At 41.9% G+C, this 21,509-nt stretch overlaps 1 protein-coding gene across 1 annotated transcript in view; it reads right to left on the bottom strand.

The window, feature by feature from the left end:
* The window catches only part of LOC124161383, a 486,573-nt gene that overhangs the window by 29,275 nt on the left and 435,789 nt on the right, over positions 1-21,509 (bottom strand). Inside the window, exon 2 of the mRNA XM_046537699.1 lies at positions 6,736-7,096. Coding sequence (XP_046393655.1) covers positions 6,736-7,096 — 361 coding nt within the window. The remainder of the gene's footprint in view (positions 1-6,735; positions 7,097-21,509) is intronic.

Here is a 21,509-nt window from a genome sequence, read left to right as displayed (position 1 = left end):
TTTCTCTCTCCATAGAGAGCGTTAACCAAATGTTAAGCTAATTAGGCGGGGAGCCGCTGGAGACTCAGAGGCTGCGCGCTAGGTGTAGTTTGCTTGAACAATTGAGAATAGGTATCTTTAAGAGCGACTCGGGGAACGCAATATTAGAGCCCCACTATATTTACGGGTCCGAGAGAAGCGATAAATTAAGAGAGATATTTAGCCGCAAGGATATATATGGGAATTCATTTTTCTCTCGAGCCATAAAGGACTTAATAAATGATAGCCGTAATTTGGTTTGAGCGTTTGATATTTATATGTAGATGGCTGCTGTCCTAACACTCACTACAACACGTCTTTTAGGAGGCTTGTGGGGTAGCACGTATATGTAGATAGTTGAAATTGACCGTATTGGTCATTAGTAGGTAATTAATGAAAAAAATATTCGATAAAAGCCACACGTATCCTTGATATGGATATCCTTGTACCTTCCACTGGGCAGCAACTCAGAAGACGAAAGAGTAAGTAAAGTTAATGTTCGGAAAGGGGAAAAACTGAAAAGAAAGCACTATTTTCAAACAGCTTTAGTGGTTCTGACACATGACTTGCCTACAAGAATTCCAAATAAAAGGCTTGAGTGGAGAATTACTTCCTGAGCAAGGGCTAACGTGAGTTTATATATGGTACCCACTGAGTGCAGGGAAGCTAATGAGTAGTTGAAGAACATAGGGAGGAGCAGAAGTCTCTCCAGAAAATCACTGCTTGTAGATCAAAAGTTTACCAATGGTAGCTGCTAATGGTAAACTGCACGGACCATGGGATAAAAAGTAGAAGACCTGAGTAACGGTTTCTCTAAATGAGATATTTGTCTCCAAAGAAATATTTACGTCTAAAAGAATGTATTATTCAATGAATGGATACACTACTGATGATCAAGGTGAAAATTAGAAACATACAATTTCCACTGACTATAGTTACCGAGGACAATTAAACGAGTCCGTAAGGTTTGACTAGAAGAATATCAATAGATTTTTTAAATGAGATGTACAAACTTTATCGGCTCAATGACAGTTTTTTATTTTTTTATCACAAAAATGTCTGAAAAATAAAGAGAACCATACTTTTATGTTCTTCGATCACTTTTTAAAGTAAGAGGAAACTTCCTGGTATTATGAAATTGAACATGTACTAGACGGAAAGATGAAAAAATAAGAAAAATATTTTTACGCCTTAATTTGTCATTTCCTTTCATCTACCCAAATATTAAAACGAACTGAGACTTTGAGCATCAGCGAATGGTGCCATTAAAGCAAAACGGCAAAAAACGGCTCAGCCAATCAAATTCAATTCGTGATTTATAGTATCTGGAGAATAACAGCGACTTGAATTCAGCAATCAATTCTGCACTAGATATTTAACTCATCACCCGCATTATAATCCACAGATCAATTATTTTTATCGGTATCGCGTCAATACGTAAACGGCTATTTCGTAACCTACATCTCTCAAAGGAACAGTTTGTAACCATGGCATCTCTTAACCGCGGCAATTTGTAACCAGACAATTCGTAACTGACCATTTCGTGAACGGCAGCATGTATAAAGACATTTCGTAACCGGAAGAGATGAAATAATCTCTATGACATTTCATACAATAATAATTGTGTAAAGAAGTGATGAAATGAAGTGTACGAGAATTATTAATACTCAAACTAGCAAGATGTGACAGGTATCTTGCATGAAATAGCGAATTTCAGAACGTTTTCCATGCGTGGAACCATTTTATCAATTGAAAGTCGAGGTCGTAATTCGCAGTTTTCGCAAGCACGAAGTAACAAGCTAAATTTCTCGGATCTTGAGTGAAAAGCAGAAATGGCAGCAGAAACTAAACGAAAGGCAAACCAGTAAAATTTCAATAGTTTCGTTCCCTCGAGCGAAACACAGAAACAAAACGAAATGGATTTATACCCTGGAAGCTAAACTCCGGGTCGAATCGAAATCGGAGTCGAAACTGCTTCGGGTCGAAACTAAACTAAAACCCTGGGACGAAATGAAACGCAGATAATGTTTCGTACCGGAGGGACCACGAGCTTCACCTTCGAACGGTTTAGTTTCGACCCACATACCGCCATTAGATGCATGAAGCACTCATATTTTACTTCTAACAGTAGAAAGGTGAACGCAAACTGGCCTTTCGATTCGATATGTCAAACGTAATGGGTCGAAACTATTCCCTCCTATCCCCCCCACCGAACTTCTGGGAACGAAACTTAACTTTGAGCCGCGGAGCGCACACACCGAGCAAGAAGTATGGTTGAATGAAGTAGAGGTTCGGCCTACCGCCATTAGATGCATGGGGCACTCATATTTTTACCACCCAGTGGCGCCGACTCCATGGGGCCTGAGGGGGCCCGAGCCCCCTCAAAAATTCGTTATGGGTGTGAGGAAAAAATGTGTCAGGCTTGTCGATTTTCCCCGGAGTGTTCAGATATCGATATTCGAGTTATCAGGGTTCTAATGTTGACCGTATGACTCTTCTAAAATGCTTAAAAAACTTAAAATTCACTACTTATAAAATTTCCGGGGGCAATATCCCCGGTTTGGGCCCCCCCAATATTTTTTGTAAGTCGGCGCGCCTGTTACCACCAACAGGAGAACGGTGAACAAAACTGGCCATTTGATTTTTAAGCTCGACTTTTCAACCTCTCTATACTCATGTTAAACGCAATGGGTTGAAACTATTCTCCCTCCTCCCTTTCAACTCAACCTCTGGGATCGAAACATAACTACGTATGAACAACGGAGTTTCGATTAATTTAGTTTAGTTCCTGGGAGTAAATTTTCGTCCCGGGTAATGTTTAACTCCTTGGTGACTTTAATTTCGTGCAGGAACGAAACTAAACCTATGCTTCGCATTTTAGTTTCCCTCATTTCCCTCACGAAACATTTTCGCCATCGCCGGTGAAAAGTGCCCGGTATCACTTGACTCTTGCGCATCTACTTGATGGGCAAATCGGTTGACGTGTGGCATTGATGTGGTCAATAATTTAAGCTGCGAGAGCGAATGATTCCGGGGAAATGGCGGACATTGTAGTGGTGCGGAGTACTGCACGGGATTACGCGAATTCTCGGGATCACTGGAGATTTTTAATGCTGGTCCAACCACCACTCCCTGCTTTCCCTTCCGTTCAATATTTATGACTCACCGCGGTTTCTATAACGCCGCCGAGGTTAATGGACCGAAAGAGTCCAAGAAGACACGACCCACCAGATTATGATGGGACTCAAAGCTGAGGTGAGCGTTCTGCAGCATTTTATGAAGCAGATTCCCAGTGGGCAATATGAAACCTGAGTTTTACAGCACCCCTTTAGAAAACCTTTGATGGTATTTAAGTTCTTTAACGAGAACTTGAAGCTTTCAATATGAGCTTCTAAACACCATTTTTTTCGATTCACCTCCACGGTGACATCTCGGAGCCTTCTCCCATCTCTTTATTCATAAAGTTTCACGTCGTTTTTTCATTGGAAGTAGAAATACTACGTTAATATTGTTCAAATATCCTTCCTCCACTATACGAAGAGTCTGCATTTCTTTGCTCCAATCGGACCTTACGGTATGAACTACGTATAAAGTATTACCGAATTCTTGCCTGATATTCAAAACAGTGTTAAAATTATGAAAAATAACCAATCTAGGCTTTTAAACAGAAAAAGGATGAGGGATGTACTCCGTAGATGTTTAATCAATTGACATAAAAATGTTATGTATTTCAAATAATTTCCTCATTTTGTTTATTTGTAAGTATGACCTACTTGTACATGACGATAGCCCCAACATAGGTATTTTTTCATGGCAATCAAGAGTTACCTCCGAATGTATGTAATCAAGGATCCTTGTCGTGAATCCATTGAACACTCCTAGATTTCGCTATGGCCGCGAATATTACATACGAGGGTTCTCAATCCCATCGCTAGCATTGTTGTCGCCCCGTACAAAATAAAATCAGATTTCAAAATTGCCACCCGCGGCACTACCGTTCATCCACATCCACTTTCCATGGGGAGAAGCCAATGAATCATATAAAGAACACATTTAACACATGAGAGACGATTTTAAACTAAAAAAGACCACTTCCACTACGGTTAATGGTGAAAGACACACTAAGCGAGCTACAGCTGCTTGCCTTTCGAATAAAATGTGTCCGAAACGCCTACAAATATAGCTCACAACAGCCATGATCTATGGCTTCCATTAATGGAGTCGGCTTGGCTGTGGCCACGAATATTACAAAAGAGGATCCTCAAGTTAGCCTTTGAAGGTGTTGACAACAGTGGCGTAGCCAGGAATTTCGTTCGGTGGGGGGGGGTCCAAAACCAGGGGGAAAATTAAAAAAATAGGGTACTAAGAAGAGAGTTTTAAAATTTTTTTAAGCATTTTTCATGATCGAAAAAAAACTTCATTTGTTAAAGAAGTATTTTGTAAATTCATGATTTTTCAATATTTATTTTTATTTTACGAAGGAAAATAATTTTGTTATAATATTTCGGGGGGAACGGGGGTGGGGAGAGTGTCCGAGCCCACCGGACCACCTCCCTAGCTACGCCACTGATTGACAACCAATGTGCATTGAATCGGGTTTCAAAAGTAGACAATTCGTGCCGTTAACGGACAAAATGATACGATTTTCACGGGAAAATAAGTGCAATTAGGGGTTTTAACCGAAATTTACATAATTGATGATGTGATCCATTAAATTCATAAAAGTTCAATACTATTTCGTGTAACTGCAAACATTATAATGCAAAATATTGGAAAAAAAGTAGATCGTATTGCACTCGACGCCACGCCGCGGACATTTTTGAAAATTGGATTTAAATGCGATCGAAGTGGCAGCAGAAATCAGCCTTCTATGAAATAAAATTAGGTTTCCACTATGCCAATACGGTGGGTTTGAGCTCTACGGCCTCAAAGATGTAGAAAAATGAAAAAACGCAACTGGTATAAAATATAAAATTCCGTATAAAATTCTCCCAAAGATCGTCCTCCTTACAGGAAAAAATTTTCACTGTGTTGGTGTGCGGGAAGGGGAGAGATTCACCGTAAGGACCCCAGCCTCTCTTACGTATTCGCCGTGTTCCTCGTCCCCTAGCCGATATTAAGGCCGTTTTACACGGTACACGGAATTGCGCAATCTGACGTACGTGCGAAGGCTCAATCAAAATTGTGTCGTTTAAAGGCCGTTTTACATGGAATTGCGCAGGTTAGAACTGCATTAATTTCTAAAATGGCGTGGAATTGCGCGAATGCATGAATGGAATTAGAGCAGGGGCTACTTTGCCGTCTCGCATCCACGCATTCTCGCAAGTCACCGTTTTACACGACACAATTTTGATTGAGCCTTCACACGTACGTCAGACTGCGCAATCCCGTGTACCGTGTAAAACGGCCTTAAAGCGGTGAATTGCTAGAACACATGCGAGAATGCGTGGACGCGAGACGGCAAAATAGCCCATGTTCTAATTTCGTTCATGCATTCGCGCAATTCCACGCCATTTTAGAAATTAATGCAGCTCTAATCTGCGCAATTCCGTGTACCGTGTAAAACGGCCTTTAGACCACGCTTGCTCTCTTCGGAGCTATTTTTCCCGGAAGTGTGAGGCCATCTGTGGGTGAGTGAATGTGTTTGTGACTGGTTATTGAGTACGTGCGTATCCACAAACCACTGAGTATCCTTAGCAGGCCTTTCCCTGTGAAGATTCCCGGTTTTTGTGGAACAAGAAGCCTTAGTTGAGGTCCCTACAAAGGATGTTGCTTTGATTTCTTGTTTTGAGCTAATGTGTTTGTGAATTTGGCTACTCCGGTGGAGAGGCTGGGGTTGGTCCCTGCGGTGAATCTCTCCCCTTCCCGCACACCAATACAGTGAAAAACGTTTCTTGCAAGGAGGACGAGCTTTGGGAGTATTTTATACGGCCATTTGAGTTTTTTTCATTTTTCTACTCCACTATGCATTAGGGATGACAAGTGAAACGAAACGAGAATGTTTCGTTTCGATCCGGAGGGAAACGAAAATACGAGGCTTAGGTTTAGTTCCGTTCCTGCACGAAATTAAAATGACCAAGGAGTTGAGTTTCGACCCGGGACGAAACTTTACTCCCGGGAAAGAAACTAAATTAATCGAAACTCCGCGGCCCATAGTTAAGTTTCGTTCCCAGAAGTTGGGTGGAGGATGATAAGAGGGAATAGTTTCGACCCATTATGTTTGACGTACGTGTGGATAGGTTAAAACGTTGAGCTTAAAAAACGAAAGGCCAGTTTGCGTTCACCTTTCTGTTAAGGGTAAAATATGAGTGCCTCATGCATCTAATGGCGGTAGGCCGCACCTCTACTTCATTCAACCATACTTCGTTCTCGGTGTGTGGGTCGAAACTAAACCATTCCAAGGTGAAGCGCGTGGTCCCTACGGTGCGAAACATTATCTGCGTTTCGTTTCGTATCTGAGTTTTACTTTAGTTTCGACCCGAAGTAGTTTCAACTCCGATTTCGTTTCGACCCTGAGTTTAGCTCCGCGGATTTAAATCAATTTCGTTTCGTTTCTACATTTCGCTCCCGGGAACGAAACTATTGAAATTAAGCGGTTTTGACTTTCGTATGGTTTCTATTGCCATCCGTGCTATGCAGTCCCCTTGGCTATGGCCTTGGTGGGTATTTGACTCGCAGACTTACACAGCTGATATATGTAATAGACTCGCTCCTCACCTTGGCAGATGAACGAGGGTTCCCCCGCGTACTGCGTCGGGTTTCCCGGCACCCGGTCCCCGGGAAGCACGAACGGGCATCGCTGCTCCACGGTGTGGCACACGGCGCGGCACGGCAGCACTCGTTCGCCGTCCGCGGGCCGCGGAGGCCGCTCTTCCGCCTCGTGGTGCTGCTCATCCCGGTGGTGTTGGTGGTCCGGCTGGTGCTGATGTTGTTGGGGGTGTTCGGCGGTGGAGGGGTGCGAGGGGGCGGTGGGGGGCGTGGATGGTGTGGCGGGAGGCGAGGAGGCGGGTGACGGCGAATTAGGGGACTCCGCGTACAGGGGCAGCAACGATGAGCACACCCAGCGACGATACGCCGCCTATAAGGAAAAAAAACAATACACGATCAAATTTGAATCGATATTCTGAATACCATTACAAGGATCAGTTATATTAGAATTATAGTTTCAAAGATTCAACGATACAACAAAACCACTGACAAGAGCAGAATGCTAACTGATTGAGAAGTAAAACACAACAGCAGAATTTTTTACACGGGGATAGACATCGTTTTTTGTAGGTAATCTACCAAGATGGTAGGCATGAGTTGGCATATGTCACTCACTATCATCACCACAATTTTATTTTCTTAAAAATATCGTTAATGACCAGTCTACTAAAACTACTACCATAGGTAATATAGGTATTCACGAAAAATACGAACGTTGTTATATTTTTCGAAGGCCTTTCATTCAATTAAATGACCCTAGTGTCATAATTATGATTCTGATTGAAAACTGGTTCGGCAAAAATCATAGAAACTTATTTAAGTAAATACTATCTTCAGGTACTGAACGTAGCGGCGAGTTAAATTATTGCAAATACTTTAATTGTTTCGATAATAGCAAATTTTTCTTCGTGATGCACGCAATGGGGAGTTTATCCAGTTAGAATAGGCCTATTGAGATACACGGATGTATTCTCACATCTCGAAAATAAAAAAATCATTGTTTTTATAGTAGTTCTAACAAATTAAAACACGCCCATCACAGCTAGTAATATCAATTTGCACCAGCGATAATTTTTTAGTTAATTCTTTTTATTTAAACATGCAAAATGGTAAATTATTTAATGAATTCGAAATAATTTAATGAATTCTTCTAGGGTTCTCCACATTCTCTATTTTCACAATTCCTTAATTCCCAAGTCTCAGCATTCCCTATCCTACCACAATTGGAGGAAAAACAAGCCTATTTCAAAAAAAATCTAATGTTTAGATGTTCAGAATGTAGTTCGATTGAATATAAGTGGAGATTCTAAATCTTTAAAAGGTTCAGTTTTCCGAACAAGGGAAGAGAATTGTTACCATCAAAGTCTAGGGGAGTTGGTTTTCATGCATTCAAGGGTGAAATAAACTTGAATCCACGGAAGATGGCTCGTCCAACTCCCTAGCTGTTCCCACTTCACGATGATGGCCAAGAGGGCGAAGGAACACGAGCGAAATGAGACTGCAATACACGCACTGAAATGGAGGAAAGAAGTAGGACCTATTGTCGGAACTGAGCGAGGCTATTCCCTTAAAAAGCCGAGAGCCATTGACTTGCACGAAGTGTAACCGCAAATCATCTCCCCCTAGATAGAATGGGGTGAATGGATCAGGGAGTAGGGATAACGTTCATGATACCATGCTGCAGAAGTTGAAAATCAAAAATGTTACAGCTTACCGTTGGATTTTCTCTCATATTCATATGCTCTACACTAGCCTTGATGCAACTACAGTAAAATTACGAAACCGGACTCGGGTTCCATCGAAGGCGAATATTTCTTCCTTCGTACAATTTACGAAACTCATCATAAGTACTGGGCGACTCTTTAGAAACACACTACTGGTTAGTACGCGATAATTTCTTAAAAATGCCTAGGGTAAACGATCAAGCGTTCTATGCTATGCCTATATAGCCTTGAAACTGATGCTATGAACATAAATATGGTGCGGCACGGATGCCGAATTACAAAATATATTGGGGGGCCAAAACCGGGTATCTTGCCCCAGGAAATTTTATGAGCAGTGAGTTTTAAGTTTTTTTTAAGCATTTCAGAAGAGTCATATGATCAACATTAAAACCCTGATAACTCGAATCTCGATATCTGGACACTCCGGGGAAAATCGACAAGCCTAACACATTTTTTTCTCACACCCATAACGAATTTTTGAGGGGGCTCGGGCCCCCTCAGGCCCCCTCAGGCCCCATGGAGTCGGCGCCACTGCTCTGCGGAATTCTATATCGATCATTAAAAACCATTATTTTAAATTAAATTAAGTATTAAGTACTTAATTTGCCCCTACCCATTCATAGTACTAAAATAGAAAACCGAATGATAGATTATAACGTATAACTTCCAGGATAACGGAGATTACTGATACCCAGGTATTATAATCTTATTGATAGGAGGTTTACGGCACAAATTGTTCCTAATTTTTTGAATGAACTTCCGGTATCTTAAAAGTTAGAAAGTTAAAAAGTGTATGCAAAATCATATAAATTGAATAAAAGAATGGCTTTAACTAAAATTTGCCAAAAATGTTTCAGATAAAATACTGTTCAACTATCCTTTATATTTGTACTTAAATAGTATTGTCCAAAAGCTGCACAGAAAATCAAAATACTGTTTGAAGAATGCACCTGCTGACAAGCCGCCGCAGAACGTAAATAGCACTTGTCTCCTCCATGCACTTCAGAACCGGCTTTATCTTATTGATTTCATTGTATTGATATCGTAAAAAAATTACTTCATACCGACGGCAAACCGTAGAGCTCTTTCTCCATTCGATGATCCGGAAAAGAAACGATCTTCCATCATGCGAAACGTTATATCGCTCAGAAACTGAGCGTAGCATTCGTGTCCATTCAGCGAGCAACGCGTGTTCTTCTGATACCCCCTGCCATCCACCTTCCCCACGCAACATATCACAATCCCTTCCTCATCGCAACCCACTCTTCTCCTTGATGACTACTTCGTCGGATATCTTGTGCTGACAGGCGGTGCCAGGCAACAACGCTCCGAGATAAGGCCTATCACCGCCACTCAGTGCGTTAGAGAAAGAAAGGGAATGGGGAGCGTTGTTTGCCCCACTGGGATGTGCTAACTGCACCGTGGTGATGGAGGTGCTAGGCGATACAATGGAGGGAAAGTGTTAAACCAGGTTTGCACGACGAAAACTGCCATGAATGTAGCTTATGAATTATATCTCGCTACTATTATAAACAATATAAGAATGGGGAGATTAGAGGACAATTAGGCTAATGTCGTACGTGACAAAAGTGGTACTGAGGATATAAACCCATTCTAACCCAGAGCTGCTTCTGTGATAATTAAAATTTCAAGACTTAAAAATGTGAAAATTTTCTGCTCTTTCATAATTATTGAGGCAGCTACATATTTCGTCATAAACTTCACAGCACAAAAGAACACGTAGGTTTAGGTAGAGCGGCATCGGCTGAAATCAAGTGATGTACTCAGGTTAGCTATTATTTTGGCAAAAAAGTCGCCACAAATATTTCAACAGAATAAAACATAATTAGGAATGAAATGAGAGAAAATTTTGCACTTCAGCACAATGCAACGTCCAAAATTATTTTTTAACGGTATTAACAGTAGTCAACTTGACTAGTTTCAACACTGCTTCGAACCTTTGTAAACTGAACTGTTGACGACATACCTTAACTAAATGTTCACAATATAAGTGGTAGATCCTAAATAAATATATTCATCTACAAACAAAAGATATATAAGACGTTAATGAGATGATGTTAAGATGTATGTTAAAGCTGGGAAACTATTTATATTTACGTAATTTAGGCGGAGTGGGAGTAGTGGTTTCTGTTTTGTGACGTTGGTACCAGCGACTTGCCAGTTTTTCGCAAATATCTTTCTTATTTTACGACTAACTTATACTTTTCCGTACATGTTTGGATTTTTCACAGAATTTCATCCATGGCGAGTGCCATCTCAACAACTTCTGCTACAAACAGCTTCACTAGCTCGAAAAACCGTGTTTCTCAATAGACCTCAAGTTAAACTATACCAATTTTGCCGTCAAATATCCCAAAAACGACACATGGGAATCCCAATTTTTTTTAGACCATTTAAAGTAAGTCTTTCAAAAACTATGTGACCAAATTTTTATCAAATTCTTATTACTTTTACCGCGGCGGTCTAACTACCTTAGTTCTTTCCTAGATAGAGCTGAAAATGTATGCATATTTGATGCTACTTAGATGCAACATTGGATTATACTGGATTAAGCAGACTTATCGAGGTGAAATTAAATATAATAGGTGTCTAAAATGTGCCAATTTATTTACTTCTCATCTGGTAAATGGAACATTAACACAGCTGTTAATAAATCATGAAGAGTATTGTGTAAGCAACGTAGAGGCCATTAATAGAAAAGAGCTGGTGAAAAGATAGCTTTATGAGAGATAGAGAATAGATTAGCGAAGTTTATAGGCGGCGGTATAACGCTTTAGGTGTAAGTCGTGGTGAGCCTTTAAAAATTTCGGACAATATCACCGAAATTGGATTTTCTTCTTCGATTCCGGTTAAAGCTCTTTCCCTATCTTTCCATCTATCTATTTATATGACTGCTAATTTCCGGGTTCTCCAGCCGCGTCTGTCGTTTATAGTTGACTACAGTTTCGGAAGCCATCCTGCTTCCGTCTTCAGGTCGAAGGTGAGAAGTGTTCATTTTTTGCCGTCTTATATAGCACTGGCCGATCTCCTCCTGTGCGCTGATTGGTCAGAACTCTCTTCCAAACGTTGCTGATTGGGTAGCCGTTGTCCCTGTTAATATTTTTCCTTTTGTGGATTTCAATCGCTTCCCTAATTTGCCTTGGGTAGTAGCGACTCTCTTTTGCCACTATCTTCGCTTTTTCAAATTCAATGTTATGGCCGGCCTCACTCCAAACATGCTCTGCAATGGCTGACAAGTGCAGTTGTTTTTTATTGGTAGCCCTCACATGCTCCTTCATCCTTGTCGCCATTCCTCGGCATGTTTCGCCAACATATGATTTTCCGCAGGAGCATGGCACTGTGTACACGCCTTCGCATAGTGCCTGCGGGATACGATCTTTTGGTCCAGGTACAATGTTTTGTATCTTGGTCACGCAATTGAACCTTGTGACCACGTCATGCTTCCTTAGTATCCTAGCAATACACTCTGACACTCCTGCTATGAATGGAATTGTAAGCCGTGCTGCAGGTTTGGTCAATTCCTCCTCCTCTGTGGCCTGGCGTTCCTCAGATGGTCGTGAGTGCATCTTTTTGACCTTAGCGGCCCTTTTGAGGACCATTTTCCGGTCGTAGCCATTCCTGATTAGTGCTTTGGTCAGGTGCTTCTTCTCTGATTCTAATGATTCGGCGTCGGAAATGGTGAAGGCTCGGTGGAGTAGAGATGTTACCACCGAGGCCTTCTGGGCGGGATGGTGGTGTGATGCTGCGTTCAGGTATCGGTCCGTGTGCGTTTCCTTTCTATACACCGCATGTCCAAGACTGCCATCGTCTTTCCTCTTAATCATTACGTCCAAGAAGGGCAACTTGCCCTCGCATTCCTTTTCCATTGTGAAGCGGATCCTTCGGTGTTGTTTGTTGAGATATATCAAAAATTTGTCCAATTCCTCTGCACCGTGTGGCCATACGATGAACGTGTCATCAACATACCGAAGCCAAAGCTTTGGTTGCTTGTGGTAGGTATTCACGGCCTCCTCCTCAAACTTTTCCATAAAGAGGTTGGCCAACACAGGGGAAAGGGGCGAACCCATCGCTGCTCCGTCTGATTGTTCATAATAATTGTCATTCCACAGGAAGAAGTTGTTCCTCAGGCAATGCTCCACAAGCTTGGGGAAGTCCTTGGGAATTCCTGAGCTTGTCAGGTTTTTCACAATTTCCACTGATTCTTCAATGGGCACGTTCGTAAACAGCGACACTACGTCGAAGCTCACCATGATGTCTTCTCTCTCGATGGTAATGCCTTTTATCATATTCACGAAATGGGCTGAGTTCTTCACATATGAAGAGGTGTTTCCCACGCAATCCTGTAGAGTTTGGGCTAGGTATTTGGCGAGTCGATAGGTTGGAGCGTCAATTTGGCTTACAATGGGCCTCAGTGGTACACCCTCCTTGTGTAACTTCGGTAAGCCGTATAGCCTCGGTGGTTTCGGTGCGGACGTAATTAGCCATCTCTGTTCTTCAGTCGGAATAGAGGACCTCTTGATCATGGCTCTTGTCTCCCGCTCTGCTTTGGCCATGGGGTTCTTTTGTAGTTTGACGTAAATGGTGTCGGACAGAAGTTCTTCTACCTTTGAGTTGTATTTCTCCTTCTCCAAGAGAACGGTGGCATTTCCTTTGTCCGCAGGCAAGATCACGATGTTTTTGTTTTCACGAAGGGCATTGAGAGCGGCCCTTTCTTTCAACGTAATATTCGGCTTCGGTGGTTTAGCTCTGCGCAAAACTCGCGCTACGTCCTCCCTGATTTCGTCGGCCACAGGTTTTGGTAGTTTCCGGATACCAGACTCCACTTCGGTGATGAATCTTTCCCTTGGTATGTCTCGTGGCGTTATGGCAAAGTTTAGTCCTTTGGCTAGCACTGCAGTAGTGGCGTCGTCGAGTTTGGTGTTGGTAAGGTTGACGATGCAACGGTCCTTTTCAGGGCCTTTGTCGAAAATTGGGTGCTGACGAGCGTGAAATTTCTCGTACTTCTTAATCTGCATTTCTCTGTGAGCCGTTTCCAAGGCACGTGATGACTCGTATGATAGTTTTTCAATTGTCTCCCAATCATTGGCAGTAAGAGTAGCTGCAAGTTCCAAGTGAATCCTGTAGAGTTCCTCGGATAATCGGTGAAGGTCCAGCCTCTTTTGGTGAATTCGTTCCCTCAAGAGTGCTTCGCTAGTGCGGCGAAGTATTTTCTTAGCTGCGTAGGTGTTCAGATGGTGTTTCACTTCCACACATGATGGTAATGTGTTGGTGTCACGGCAGCGTAGGAGGAAGGCGAGAGAGGAGAGTAACTTCCCCTTCTTCTTCCTTAACTTCTCAAATCTCTTGGACTTCCTGAGAATCTCCTCCCCGTAGAGGATAGTGAAATTAGTGCGTAGGTTTCCGCGGCGTCGTTCACGATGACTGCTAATTTCCGGGTTCTCCAGCCGCGTCTGTCGTTTATAGTTGACTACAGTTTCGGAAGCCATCCTGCTTCCGTCTTCAGGTCGAAGGTGAGAAGTGTTCATTTTTTGCCGTCTTATATAGCACTGGCCGATCTCCTCCTGTGCGCTGATTGGTCAGAACTCTCTTCCAAACGTTGCTGATTGGGTAGCCGTTGTCCCTGTTAATATTTTTCCTTTTGTGGATTTCAATCGCTTCCCTAATTTGCCTTGGGTAGTAGCGACTCTCTTTTGCCACTATCTTCGCTTTTTCAAATTCAATGTTATGGCCGGCCTCACTCCAAACATGCTCTGCAATGGCTGACAAGTGCAGTTGTTTTTTTATTGGTAGCCCTCACATGCTCCTTCATCCTTGTCGCCATTCCTCGGCATGTTTCGCCAACATATGATTTTCCGCAGGAGCATGGCACTGTGTACACGCCTTCGCATAGTGCCTGCGGGATACGATCTTTTGGTCCAGGTACAATGTTTTGTATCTTGGTCACGCAATTGAACCTTGTGACCACGTCATGCTTCCTTAGTATCCTAGCAATACACTCTGACACTCCTGCTATGAATGGAATTGTAAGCCGTGCTGCAGGTTTGGTCAATTCCTCCTCCTCTGTGGCCTGGCGTTCCTCAGATGGTCGTGAGTGCATCTTTTTGACCTTAGCGGCCCTTTTGAGGACCATTTTCCGGTCGTAGCCATTCCTGATTAGTGCTTTGGTCAGGTGCTTCTTCTCTGATTCTAATGATTCGGCGTCGGAAATGGTGAAGGCTCGGTGGAGTCACCATTTCCGACGCCGAATCATTAGAATCAGAGAAGAAGCACCTGACCAAAGCACTAATCAGGAATGGCTACGACCGGAAAATGGTCCTCAAAAGGGCCGCTAAGGTCAAAAAGATGCACTCACGACCATCTGAGGAACGCCAGGCCACAGAGGAGGAGGAATTGACCAAACCTGCAGCACGGCTTACAATTCCATTCATAGCAGGAGTGTCAGAGTGTATTGCTAGGATACTAAGGAAGCATGACGTGGTCACAAGGTTCAATTGCGTGACCAAGATACAAAACATTGTACCTGGACCAAAAGATCGTATCCTGCAGGCACTATGCGAAGGCGTGTACACAGTGCCATGCTCCTGCGGAAAATCATATGTTGGCGAAACATGCCGAGGAATGGCGACAAGGATGAAGGAGCATGTGAGGGCTACCAATAAAAAACAACTGCACTTGTCAGCCATTGCAGAGCATGTTTGGAGTGAGGCCGGCCATAACATTGAATTTGAAAAAGCGAAGATAGTGGCAAAAGAGAGTCGCTACTACCCAAGGCAAATTAGGGAAGCGATTGAAATCCACAAAAGGAAAAATATTAACAGGGACAACGGCTACCCAATCAGCAACGTTTGGAAGAGAGTTCTGACCAATCAGCGCACAGGAGGAGATCGGCCAGTGCTATATAAGACGGCAAAAAATGAACACTTCTCACCTTCGACCTGAAGACGGAAGCAGGATGGCTTCCGAAACTGTAGTCAACTATAAACGACAGACGCGGCTGGAGAACCCGGAAATTAGCAGTCATCGTGAACGACGCCGCGGAAACCTACGCACTAATTTCACTATCCTCTACGGGGAGGAGATTCTCAGGAAGTCCAAGAGATTTGAGAAGTTAAGGAAGAAGAAGGGGAAGTTACTCTCCTCTCTCGCCTTCCTCCTACGCTGCCGTGACACCAACACATTACCATCATGTGTGGAAGTGAAACACCATCTGAACACCTACGCAGCTAAGAAAATACTTCGCCGCACTAGCGAAGCACTCTTGAGGGAACGAATTCACCAAAAGAGGCTGGACCTTCACCGATTATCCGAGGAACTCTACAGGATTCACTTGGAACTTGCAGCTACTCTTACTGCCAATGATTGGGAGACAATTGAAAAACTATCATACGAGTCATCACGTGCCTTGGAAACGGCTCACAGAGAAATGCAGATTAAGAAGTACGAGAAATTTCACGCTCGTCAGCACCCAATTTTCGACAAAGGCCCTGAAAAGGACCGTTGCATCGTCAACCTTACCAACACCAAACTCGACGACGCCACTACTGCAGTGCTAGCCAAAGGACTAAACTTTGCCATAACGCCACGAGACATACCAAGGGAAAGATTCATCACCGAAGTGGAGTCTGGTATCCGGAAACTACCAAAACCTGTGGCCGACGAAATCAGGGAGGACGTAGCGCGAGTTTTGCGCAGAGCTAAACCACCGAAGCCGAATATTACGTTGAAAGAAAGGGCCGCTCTCAATGCCCTTCGTGAAAACAAAAACATCGTGATCTTGCCTGCGGACAAAGGAAATGCCACCGTTCTCTTGGAGAAGGAGAAATACAACTCAAAGGTAGAAGAACTTCTGTCCGACACCATTTACGTCAAACTACAAAAGAACCCCATGGCCAAAGCAGAGCGGGAGACAAGAGCCATGATCAAGAGGTCCTCTATTCCGACTGAAGAACAGAGATGGCTAATTACGTCCGCACCGAAACCACCGAGGCTATACGGCTTACCGAAGTTACACAAGGAGGGTGTACCACTGAGGCCCATTGTAAGCCAAATTGACGCTCCAACCTATCGACTCGCCAAATACCTAGCCCAAACTCTACAGGATTGCGTGGGAAACACCTCTTCATATGTGAAGAACTCAGCCCATTTCGTGAATATGATAAAAGGCATTACCATCGAGAGAGAAGACATCATGGTGAGCTTCGACGTAGTGTCGCTGTTTACGAACGTGCCCATTGAAGAATCAGTGGAAATTGTGAAAAACCTGACAAGCTCAGGAATTCCCAAGGACTTCCCCAAGCTTGTGGAGCATTGCCTGAGGAACAACTTCTTCCTGTGGAATGACAATTATTATGAACAATCAGACGGAGCAGCGATGGGTTCGCCCCTTTCCCCTGTGTTGGCCAACCTCTTTATGGAAAAGTTTGAGGAGGAGGCCGTGAATACCTACCACAAGCAACCAAAGCTTTGGCTTCGGTATGTTGATGACACGTTCATCGTATGGCCACACGGTGCAGAGGAATTGGACAAATTTTTGATATATCTCAACAAACAACACCGAAGGATCCGCTTCACAATGGAAAAGGAATGCGAGGGCAAGTTGCCCTTCTTGGACGTAATGATTAAGAGGAAAGACGATGGCAGTCTTGGACATGCGGTGTATAGAAAGGAAACGCACACGGACCGATACCTGAACGCAGCATCACACCACCATCCCGCCCAGAAGGCCTCGGTGGTAACATCTCTACTCCACCGAGCCTTCACCATTTCCGACGCCGAATCATTAGAATCAGAGAAGAAGCACCTGACCAAAGCACTAATCAGGAATGGCTACGACCGGAAAATGGTCCTCAAAAGGGCCGCTAAGGTCAAAAAGATGCACTCACGACCATCTGAGGAACGCCAGGCCACAGAGGAGGAGGAATTGACCAAACCTGCAGCACGGCTTACAATTCCATTCATAGCAGGAGTGTCAGAGTGTATTGCTAGGATACTAAGGAAGCATGACGTGGTCACAAGGTTCAATTGCGTGACCAAGATACAAAACATTGTACCTGGACCAAAAGATCGTATCCCGCAGGCACTATGCGAAGGCGTGTACACAGTGCCATGCTCCTGCGGAAAATCATATGTTGGCGAAACATGCCGAGGAATGGCGACAAGGATGAAGGAGCATGTGAGGGCTACCAATAAAAAAACAACTGCACTTGTCAGCCATTGCAGAGCATGTTTGGAGTGAGGCCGGCCATAACATTGAATTTGAAAAAGCGAAGATAGTGGCAAAAGAGAGTCGCTACTACCCAAGGCAAATTAGGGAAGCGATTGAAATCCACAAAAGGAAAAATATTAACAGGGACAACGGCTACCCAATCAGCAACGTTTGGAAGAGAGTTCTGACCAATCAGCGCACAGGAGGAGATCGGCCAGTGCTATATAAGACGGCAAAAAATGAACACTTCTCACCTTCGACCTGAAGACGGAAGCAGGATGGCTTCCGAAACTGTAGTCAACTATAAACGACAGACGCGGCTGGAGAACCCGGAAATTAGCAGTCATCGTGAACGACGCCGCGGAAACCTACGCACTAATTTTATCTATTTATATACCTTTTCTATTTCTCCCCCTTCCCCACTTACCGATCACTATTCCCCCCTGTAAATATTTAAACATAGGTACCCTATTTGCTCCATGCCCTTTGTCTCAACCGTAACTCATCTAGAAAATTCCTGCCATTGTCCAACAAGTCTATAACTTTGATTTTCCTCTACCTTTCCGTCCACTAGCCCGCCTCCATTCTCCTCCACACCTATATCTGGAAAACCTCCGGGATATTATTATCCTCCATCTTCTGCGTTCACGTTTTGTCACCATGAAGCGCTACAATGCAGGTCAGAAATTTGACTAGTCTTTTCTTTAATTAGTTACATTAAGATTTTTCCAGCTCCTTTCTAGTCATGGTCTGGACAAAATACTCTTCCTGATTTTTTTAACTGATGTTCCTATTTTACCCTAATTTTATAATCAATTTGTAGAACGGCTCTACCTTATCATGTTTTTGACCACCCCACTTATATCTTGAGCCTCAAATTTCTTGCTTGCGATACTTAACCTAATCGCATAACGCAAGCGTTTTTTTCGGTTCTGGTAAACGGTAGAAATGAGAAAAAAGGAGCGTAAGTGAAATTAAAATGATGTCAATTAAACCTAGTACGATGAAATGATGAGGAAAGATAAAATTTTCTCTGAGGTATCTCACTTCACCACGCATGCATCAAAAGTTTCGTGATTGCACGATAGATATTTTACCTTTCTATTCACTGATTTCATAATATAGGATAAACAAAAATTTAAATAAAAGTTATTTAAACTAAACTCATCAATTCGGAGTTCATTTCCAAGTTATAAAAAGTCTTAGAAGCGCTCCTGCAAATAAAATGCATACATAAACACTATCTTTTAGAAGGAGATTATTTTTATCGCCACTGAGAATGGTTATTTCGCATTTACTATCGAAATGTGTAAGTAATGATCAATTTTGATAAAGGATTAAAACGCAAGAATTTCCTCAAAATGTTAATAAGAGGCTGTACGGCGCCCGTTAGGGTGAATGAAAGTCGCGAAAATGTGATTCATGCATTTAAAGTATAACTTTATTTCATTACAACGATGTTTTATGCAGCAAAATGACGTCATTAGACACGACAGAATTCGCGTATGTTGAATCTCACCGGGTTAAAAAAAATTCCAGCTGTATTCAAGATAGCAACACCTAAAGAGGCAAGTGCGAAGATGCTTTTCGAAATTAAAAATTCCACGTCCGCAGATGAAAGATAAGTGAGTAATGTGTGACACTTTAGTGCCTACTCCACGCTCGCAAAGCTTGATAGTGGAGTGTCCACTTCATCACCCTGAAGGACACAGTTATGCGGGGAAGATCCGAGTATCATTCCATCCCGTAATCTCGCGAGGTAGCAGCTGTATCCATGGAGTTTCAGCACAATGAATAAGAAGAAGCAATGACTCAGGAATAAGCATGTTTAAATTACTCTACTTCACCTATTTCCCCCAGGAAAACTTTCTGGTTGCAATTGTGAAGATATTTAAGTAAGCTACTTCTATGGTCGTATATTAATCCAGTCCAGTAATTAATCCAGTGAAATTTTTTGGCGATATATAACAACTTGTTTCTTCAAAACTAGCCGTAGCCTTTTAGATGCGCTGGGTGGTAACTAGGCTAGAATCTAATATTATTCAATGCCAATGAGTGACCTTGCTATAAAGGATAAATCTTGAGCGCAAGCATATTCATGTGGGAAGAAAAGTTAAAGTAATATATACAATGCCATTTCCTTTTTACTTTTATGATACTTGCCCGTAATTTATAGACGGTAGGCGTCTATACTGAGTATTCGTTTCGCACCCGTCTATTTCCGACGATGGCCTTTTTTGATCTGCTTCAAAATAAACTAGCAAGAGGACTAGGGAATTTCAAGCTTCAACGACATATTAGTGAAAATTTCTACATCAAAAAAGAAGTGAGAGTGTTTTTCAAGAGCCTCATATGCTCAGAATGGCCGGATGTATCCATATGAATACGATGGCCGGAAATGGGTAAAGAAAAATAAAATAATTAAACTTTGCTAGGTTAACTTGTATCTACATCAATAAGCAATTTAACCATTCACAATTGCAATGAAAATCATCTCGATCTAATTGGATGTTTAGATTTGTATCCTATTTATTAAAACGATTGCAAAGCTTATAATGACTTTGAAAAAAAAACGTTCAATGTATTTTAGCTTTAACAACCTATATTTTAATTTTAAAGTATCCAAAAATAATAAAATCGGGGAACAGCAAAATAAAATATCGGATGTTACCAATACAAGTGGGTCTAATAGTCTCATTTTTTTATTTCCTATATTGGCAAGGTTTCACTTAGTAAAGTAAAGCCTGAAGTTGTCACTTATTGTTTATTGACGTAATTACTCCGTTTCACAAAAATTTACTGAACCATCATTGATCATTGGCCATTATTTTAAATTAAAATAAATAATTACCATAAATGTGACTCAAATTTTACTCCGGATTATAATAAATAATATAGAAATTCTACAGCCTAAAGTAATTCAGCATGAATGTGTAGTACAAGAAAATAAGCAAATTGACTGGCGTTGCTGATAAAATTTAATTCGTATACCTATTTCTATCATCATGGTTTTATAACTCAACGTATGATCTGTCGTGGTAATGAGGGTTTATAAAATCGCTGCGAATTAAGATTATAAGCTCATAGGCAAGGTAACGTGTACTGCCAACAGTATTATACAATAGTTACCTTATTGTGTTGTACCTAGAAATGCATTAATTTAGGTGTTAATAACTGTTAAAATACCGAAAGTTATGATATTTTTCTCTATTTTTATAATTGAAATATAAAAAATTTCAGTACCTAGCCGTATTTCAGCTGTTTCGCCTTATGTTTAAGGTAACTCAGTTCAAATAGTTCACAAACACATTTCTTTATCCAAAATATAAAAGCTAAATAACCATTTTAATAACGGAGTTAGTTTTAGTCATAAATTATCAAAACGGAATTTCTTCCGAAAAAAGACTTCATAGCCTGCTCAATGGCTCATTTTGCCATTGGAATTATCGTGGTATTTCTAATAGAAATACATCAATCTTTAACTCCCTTAAGTACCATTATATCGGGTTAAAAGGGCTTGGCACGATCACTTATCGAGAATTCAAATGCTTAACACCGCATCTGGCGTCACTAGAGTACTTGTTTGCAATAACCACGTTAAAGCTGAATGAAAGTTGGCACATATATACGGAAACAGGATTTATTGAAGTTTAAAATGAGTGTTTAATAAAACTACATCAGATTTTGTTACTTACCGCGGTAAATCAATAAGAAAATCCTTTTATCTGAAAACATGAATTTAATTTAATTGATAAAATTCACATTATATATCACTTCATTGAGCCCACATAAAGTTTGCCAGAACATGTGAATGTTGCAGGGGGCAAAAATGC

This window comes from Ischnura elegans, chromosome 6 (assembly GCF_921293095.1).
Source record: "Ischnura elegans chromosome 6, ioIscEleg1.1, whole genome shotgun sequence".
NCBI lineage: Eukaryota > Metazoa > Arthropoda > Insecta > Odonata > Coenagrionidae > Ischnura > Ischnura elegans.
Note: the sequence above shows the minus strand (reverse complement) of the source record. Positions and strands in the feature narration are given on the sequence as shown.